This window comes from Dasypus novemcinctus, chromosome 20 (assembly GCF_030445035.2).
Source record: "Dasypus novemcinctus isolate mDasNov1 chromosome 20, mDasNov1.1.hap2, whole genome shotgun sequence".
In the NCBI taxonomy this organism is placed as follows: domain Eukaryota; kingdom Metazoa; phylum Chordata; class Mammalia; order Cingulata; family Dasypodidae; genus Dasypus; species Dasypus novemcinctus.
This window is the reverse complement of record NC_080692.1, coordinates 22,474,478-22,482,559: the sequence shown is the minus strand read 5'-3', so window position 1 is coordinate 22,482,559 and position 8,082 is coordinate 22,474,478. Positions and strand designations below refer to the sequence as shown.

Below are 8,082 nucleotides of genomic sequence, written 5' to 3'. Positions count from 1 at the left end.
GGGACAGGTCAACAGACAACCCAGAGCTGCAGATAACTTTTTGCCCACACATTCACTTTTTGGAGCGTTGGCTTGAAATTGAGGGGGGTGTGTGCATGTGCATGTCTGGAACCGACGTGCTTTCCGTGAGCCTCGAGAGCTCTGTCCTCCCTTTAAATGGGCTGATTACAACACAGAGGATGTGAACAGTGGAGTTTTTCCTGTTTGATGTCACACCGCTACCCTTTAAAAGTCCAAGGGGGAAAAGGAGGGCACCCAGCCTAGGAGCTTCTCTCCAGATAGCCCTCAGGAAGAAGAGGAAAGGGCCCGGGAGGAACCGGCCTCTGGAGTCAGGGAGGGAGTGTCAGGTTGCAAACTCGGGCCCAGCCACTCAGGGCGGTGCAATGTCGGGGGCCCGCCTCAGGCTCCTGGTCTGTGCGCTGGGCAGCGTGTGCCTGCCCAGAGCCCACCCCGACGCCTCCCCGCTGCTCGGCTCCGGCTGGGGCGGCCTGACCCACCTGTACACGGCCACGGCCAGGAACAGCTACCACCTGCAGATCCACAAGGACGGCCACGTGGACGGCACGCCCCAGCAGACCATCTACAGTGAGTAGGGGCTTCGGCGGGAGCGCGGGGGGCTCTCAGGCCCATGCCCCTGCAAGGGGAGGCCGCGGGCTGGAGCACGGGGCTAACGCAGCTTCCTGTCCAGAAGCCGCTTATTTTGTGGGTTTTTTTAACCCTTGGGGAAAGTTTCGGCCACCTCCCTCACGAGCGTTTACTGCTTTCTCCAAAGAGGAACAGTTTCGGTCTTAACTACACCCCTCTTCCCACAGTGGGAGCCCCTTTTCCTGTGCCTGTCCAAACAGCCACAGACCCTGCAGAAGGGAAGGCGAGGAGGCTAAGAGGAAACTGAGGCAGGGAGCTGGACGCGTGCTGAGTTGCAGCTCAGGAATTTTGGGCTGGAATAGTGTGGGGGGGGGGCGGGGGGGGGAGGGGGGCGGTAAAGAAGATTCCTGTGTCAGATCAAGGATTGGCATCGTCGGATTCAGAGGCTCTTTCCAACTCTGAGCTTCTAGTGACTGGCCTTCGAAAAAGTCTCAGGAAAAAGGTACCAAGGACAGAATGCCCACAGGCTGCACAGGTGCTTCAGAGGTGCCTAGTTTGGTGAGTTGGTGCTTCTTCTCTGTGGCACAAAAATCAGTATCAAGTTGAACTGGTTCAGAACTCATTGGTCACATCAGATGACTGTACTGTTTAGAGAGATTAGTTTGTAGAAACATCGAGTCACAATCCTCAATAGTCGACCAATTAGCTACCTTCAAATGAGGGCCTCTGTGTGTGCACCTATGTCAGGCATAATGGGTGGGAGTGGGGGATAGATGTTGAAAAAGATGGGGTTTCTATTTTAGAACATGTAAAAATTACTCTAAGCATCCAGAAAAATGCAAACCAATTCAATATAGAGCAAACGAAAGCAACGAAGGAGCAATCACAGTCTCTGTTTAATCAAAGAAAACTTCTGATAGAAATTATGATTTGCTCATTATTGTAATAAGTTAATCAATAATTGTGCTGTGGGCTTGCTGTGTGTACGGCATTCATTCCCCTGGAATCGAAGGTCCTTAGTCTGGGAGCAAGCTTTACACACTTCAAAAGCTCATGGTTTATAGGAGATAGGGAGAGGGAGAAAAGGTCTCTCCAAATACCAAATGAGCTCCGGAACTTAAGGGGATATCGTGGGATTCAGGTTACCAAGTTTGAGTCTAATAGCAAAAATCTGAAATCAGTCTGGACACATTGATGTATTCAAAGTGTTGTTCGTTTTACCCAATGGATATTTAATAGAACCCACCAGGGATCCACCACTATGCAGAGTTTTGTGGCTACAAAAGAAGATCCAGCCCTGCCTTCCAGCACCTCACAGCCTGCCACCTCTTAGTGTCTCCCAGTTCCTTATCAGACTTTCAGGAAATACAATTTTTGCAGCTGTCCTTCTACTGCAAGATAATATGTGGTTTTAAATGCTGGATAGTGGATTACGGTGAATTATTTTTGATTCCTGTAGATTGCATACAACTAGAGAATGCTTAAAAGTTTGCCTGGAATCCTGGAATCCCTTTGCTGCAAGGATCCCCCAAAAATGTGCCATCCTTAGCCAGCAGAAGAGTAGAGCGGGCCAGCCGCGGAGCAGGGTAGACCAGTGTGCAGTGTGTGGCGCTCAGCTGCTCGGTGAGCAGTCTCGACTGTAGCACTTTTCCCCTCCAAAACCCACCTGGTGTCAGGCCCAGCCAGGCACTGGGTACTAGCCAGAGTGAATTAAAATGAGCAGAAGCAAAAGGAACTGATTTCAGACTTTTCTGATAGACATGTGATTTCCTTCTGTCAGACATAGACATAAAATAAGCATCGTGTCTCTGGAAAGATGCATGCTAAACCGAGGAAGGGGAGCTCTGGCTGGGGGGTGGGGGGGTGAGGGTGAAGGAAGGAGACTCACTTTCCCTAGAAGATGTAATCTTTAGTACTATTTAAATTTATCAAGTGTGTTACCCAAAACAAAAAATTATACACTAAGATAAAAAGTGGCCCAAAAAGGAAACATATATAAGTAGCGTTAACTGCTTAGGAGGCTGGTGAAGGATTTGTAATGACTCAGGGATGACTTAAAACAGTGCAAACGCTGCTGAAGCGGTGTGGTTAATTAGACATTTTCAGGGAAATCTGGTTCAGCCGATGCTTTTACATTAGTAAATTCTTGAGTAATAGTTCAGTCCCCATCCACCTGGGCTAGTGGTCATCGACCAGATGACAATATCTGTCTAGGCGCTTCTAGAACTTCCCTTGGGACTCCCAAGCACCGGCGTCAGGAGCCCATCCAGTGTCCGTGCCTTCTGCTCCAACAAGAACAAGGCCATGCGTCCACTCCCCATTCTGCCCACTTTGTGAAAAGACAAGAACAGAGAAGCTTCTACACCTGATTCACGTCACTCCCCAGATTCCACATTCTCACCTCCCCCAGCTCCCCACGGGAACTTTCTCTACCTGAAGCTCTTGATCCTTTTTTCTTTCTTTTGGACGTACCAGGGTTGGGTATTGAACCTGGCACTCAACCCCTGAGCCATATCCACTCCCCTGACCCTTCTTCTTAATATTATCTTTCTTTTGAGGGGCCCATAAAGTTTTTCATCTATCACCTTCTTTATCACTTATTGGCTATGAGAATAGAACTGAGCAGATAATTTACTACTTTCACAGCAGGGGTTAAAGGTAATAATAGTGGTAATAATAGTGACAATTACAAGCCCTTAGAAGGCACTTTATAGTGGATAAAATGCTCATTACATCCTTATGAAGTAAATGTTTCTACCACTCCTGTCTTTGTTTTTTAAAAATTCATTTATTTTCCCTTCTCCCGCCCTGCTATTTTTGCTGTCTGCTTTGTCTTCTCTTCTCATTTTCTCTCCTCTAGGATTCACCAGATTTCTGATGGGGAAAGAGGTTCCCTGTCAATTGCACCACCTCAGTTCCTGGTTTCTGCTGTGCTTCACTTTGACTCTCCCCTTGCCTCTCTTTCAATGCGTCATCATCTTGCTGCATGACTCGCTTGCACGGGGCACGGGCTCCCCACGTGGGCATGCTTTCTGTTCTTTTTCACCAAGAGGCCCTGGGTTTCAAACCCAGGTCCTACCACATGGTAGGCGGAAGCTCTATCACTTGAGCCACATCCACTTCCCTCACTCCCGTTTTACACATGAGAAAACAAAGGTTTAAAGAACTTAAGCAGCTCAAGGTTGCACAGGGAGCCGACGACGTAGGGCAACCAAGGCCACATGCATGGAGACACCTCTCCATGGAAAGCAGTGTCCGCTGAGGCTGGCCAGCTCCAACAGGTCGTGGCTCCAGCAGCCAGAATGCTAAATTCTGCCCTCAAATCTACAGAAACTGTGAGAACACGCCTTCTGAAACGGCAAAGGGAAGGAAATCTGCCTCCTTTGAATGTTCTTTCACACTGGCTTATCTTAGTTTGATTCAAGAATTGGTGCAGCCTCCACAAAGCTGCTCAGCTCCTCTGCAGGCTAATTCCTCTTGGGACTGACCCTGGAAGCCATGAGCACGTGGACCTCACACACTGGTCACACCAAGCCCAAGCTTTGGGCCGGCATGACAGTCGAGGTATGGGGTGGGCATAAACAGCAGGTTTATGCACAAAATAATGCATAAAGTCTTCCATTTGCTCAACTGCTTTCAGGTCACTTTTTTCCTAGGAGGTACTGGGGATCGAACCCAGGACCTCATATATGGGAAGCAGGTGCTCAACCACTTGAGCTACATCTGCTCCCCTCAGGTCACTTTTATAGCCATTAGCTCATTTCCTTCTCTTTTTTTAATTTTTTAAAATTTTATTTTTTCATTATCTTTTTTCAAGTTTATTAGATCACAGAAAATGTTACGTTAAAAAACATGAGGTTCCCATATATCCCACTCTCCAGCCCCCACCCCCATCAATTTTAATTGTATTTTTTAAATTCATTTTTTTTTTATCATTTCCTTCTCATTGGCAGGATGGTAGTTATCCTCATTTCACAGTTGAGGAAACTGAAGTTAGAGAAATGACTTGCCAGAGGCTAGTAAGTGGCAGAACTGAGATCAGGAGTCAAGCTCCCTGGTTCCTGACTCAGTACCTGTCCTCTGACCAGTTCAGAGGTGCCATGACTTGGCATCCTAATGGCCTACAGTATCTATTTTGGCGCTGGATTTCGCCTTCTCAAGTTGCAATGATTTCTGTTGGGACAGTGGGAAAAAGATGTGTTTCTGACCTGAGTTCGAATCCTGCCTTAGTTTCCTTAGCACTTAAATTGGTGCTACCACTGCTTACTATGATTAATATTGATGGTATAGCAGTTGTTTTGAGAACTTAAAATGGGTAAAGTATCTGGAGAGCAAATACTCAAAAGCAGGTATTAAGAGTAATTTTTTCCCCAATTAGACGGAAAATTCGTCAGAACAGAAAACATTTCTTACATGTTCTTTATGTTTCTCTCAGGGCTTAGCACAAAATCAGCCCCATGCTTGAGAGACCCAGGCAGGCTCCATTTTGGAGTAACTTCAGTGTCCTCTGCACCTCCCATCCCATCCCCCTCACCCCTTTCCAGAAGCTTCCCTGAAGACTAACCCTTGGCTACATTTGAAGCAAATTAATATTTTCTCTTTGGCCCTCTTCCTTTCCCTTCTTCCCTCCTTCTCACCCTCATTCCCTCCGACCCATGTCATTCCAACCCTATAAGCAAGAGGATGAAGCAGGAGGCACATGGGAGGGGTGGGAGTCACGGGAAATGAAGCTGATTGCACAAGTTCAAGGGCAGAGTTACATGAAGTCATCACCATCCCTCAACCCAGGGAAGTTTCACCAAGGTGGGTTTTCCAGAAGAGCCTGAAGGTGGGAATTGGATGTGCAGAAAGTTTTTTGATGGGAATAATTTTCTCCCTAGGTGCCCTGATGATCAGCTCTGAAGATGCTGGCTTTGTGGTGATAACAGGTGTGATGAGCAGGAGGTACCTCTGTATGGATTTCAGAGGCAACATTTTTGGATCGGTGAGTCCTTTTTGTGTTGGTCACCATTTGCCAACAATTACCTAATTTCTTTTACAAGACATAGACTTTTACAGTTTAAAGATTCCATTTACCTGGACCCTGGTGATCTGTTTTCATCATGTATGTTATTCACATTGTTAAATGCTCAGATTTATACAGCTAGGGTTTGAACCTAGGCAGTCTGGTTCTAGACCTTCTAATCTGCTGGTTCCCATTTTTGTATCTAGGACAGAATTCTGTGTGTAGTAGTAGGAGATCCTCAAGTCACTTTAGGGACTTCTTCAAGTTGTTGAGTAAAGTCCATTAAAACGGATGAGAAGCCATGGGGTCTTCTTGATTCTGTTCCTGTGACCTTAGACAAGTAGCCTCAGGGCTCTGGACTTCAGTGTCCTTGCTTGGAAAAAGCGAAGTGGGGTGGACCATGTGAGCTGGGAGTTCCCTCCAGTTTGAAGATCTCCAGTGATCTCAGTGCCAGGTATGGGGGCTGGCTGGTCTGATTTATAAGCAAAAGGATTTCTCAAATGAAAGATTGCAGACATATGCCCAAGCCTTTTGAGATCGTGAACAGCAGGACTGTCTTAGGAGGCTACAAGCATACCTGCTAGAAATTCTGCAAGAGCAGGGACTTTCTGTTTCGCTCACTGCTGTGTCCCAGCACCTGGAGCCATTTCTGGGCCAGAGTAGGTCCTCAATATCTGTTGAACAAATGTATACACAGAGACCTGTAGTTCTCATCTGCAAAACACCCACAACGTGGAGTGTGAAGATTAAACGAGATAATACGTAAAGGCCCTAGTCGATATTCAGTAAAACCCAGTACTAGTTAGTGGCAGCAGAGTGAGGACACAATCCCAGGTCATCTCTTGTCCCCGTTCATGTCCCTATACCCCAAACTAAACTTTGCTGGGAGCACCCTCATTTCGACCCAACCCTCCCTGCCATTTCATTTCTCCAGGCAAGGAGAGGACCCTAAACCAACTTTCAGCCAGAAGAGGGTTTCAAAACGGTGGAGAGAGGGAAGGACAATGTTGCATTTTAGTTAGCTCTCCCCTCAGAAACTGAACACAGGGGGCTAGCTGGTTCTCTGGGCAGCGGGCCGTGGGCCCTGGCGATCGCCGCTCCCTGAAAGGCGGAACAGCTGTGTCCAGGCCTGGGGCCACCGGGACAGCGCGGATCCCTGTCGCCCGCTGTTCCACGAGGTGACACGGTACCCCCTGGTGGAGCTGTGAGGAGGGCGCCGACGCCGGCAACGCCGGGAAGCGCTCCCCCCGGGGGGCTCGGGGCTGCCCGGGGAGGGGCTCCGCGCGGGCGCGCCCTGACCTGCTTCGCGCTCGCCCTCGGCAGCACGACTTCACCCCGGACAGCTGCAGGTTCCGCCAGCGCACGCTGGAGAACGGCTACGACGTCTACCACTCGCCGCAGCACCACTTCCTCGTCAGCCTGGGGCGGGCCAAGCGGGCCTTCCAGCCGGGCTCCAACCCGCCGCCCTACTCCCAGTTCCTGTCCCGCAGGAACGAGATCCCGCTGATGCGCTTCAGCACCCCGCGGCCGCGGCGGCACACGCGCAGCGCCCAGGACCACGCGGACCCCGACCCGCTGAGGGTGCTCAAGCCCCGGCTCCGGCTGACCCCGGCCCCCGCCTCCTGCTCCCAGGAGCTGCCGAGCGACGAGGACGACGGCGCGGTGGCCAGCGACCCCCTGCGCGTGGTCCTCGGCCGCCGGCCCCACGCGCGGGCCGCGGGCGCGGGCGGGGAGCGGTGCCGCCCCGGCCCGCAGCTCAGCTAGGCCAGGCCGGAGGGAGCCTTTCCACCCGGCCTGCCCCAGCGCACCCGGCGGCGCAGGGACCCGCTCCCGTGGCGCTCCGAGGAAGCCGGGGGTGGCGGGCACGTGTGCAGACTAGCTGCTTCTCCCCTTCCCTTCCCCCGGAGGTCCCCCGAGCGCCAGCCTTCGGGCCTGAGCCCTGGGGTTTCGCGCCTTCCTCCCTCACATATACCCCCTTTCCGAAAAGGCAGCCCCCACAGGGACACTAGAAACTTCCTCTCCACTGAAGGGAAAGAAGGACTTTTTTTTTTTTTCTTTCTGTATTTCTCGTCCCCACGCCTCTCTTGTGTGGGGAGGGGGCAGTGCAAACATCTTGCTCATGCATTAATGTTTTCTGCCCGGATCCATTGGCATCTGAGTTTGCAGACCTTGACCGAGGGTATGCAGGGGTGAACTGGGCAGGCTGGTGAATATCTTCATTTTCAGCCTTTGTTCTTCCTTGTGCATCTCTGGGGAAGAGGTGTCAGAAAGATGGGCGGTGGCCTGGTCAAAACGGAAACTGCGTTGGGGGCTGTGTGGAGGTGCTTCCCGCAGTTGGGCGCCTGCCTGCTACATGGGAGTTCCCAGTTCGGATCCCAGTGCCTCCTAAAAAGATGAGCTGGCAGCAGAGCACAAACAATGGGGGAGAGGGGGAGTAAATCTTAAAACTGAAATAGGGATGCTCAGTGGATCAGGGCAAAAATCAACCTCCC

The 8,082-nt window shown here is 50.6% G+C and overlaps 1 protein-coding gene across 1 annotated transcript; it reads left to right on the top strand.

Annotated features, from left to right (window-relative positions):
* The first annotated feature begins 271 nt into the window (after positions 1–271).
* FGF23 (fibroblast growth factor 23) lies at positions 272–7,354 on the top strand. The gene is made up of 3 exons (XM_004459033.3): positions 272–585; positions 5,466–5,569; positions 6,914–7,354. Exons 1-3 carry the CDS (start codon positions 384–386, stop codon positions 7,352–7,354), a joined length of 747 nt encoding a protein of 248 aa, XP_004459090.1. The 5' UTR covers positions 272–383.
* Positions 7,355–8,082: the final 728 nt, after the last annotated feature.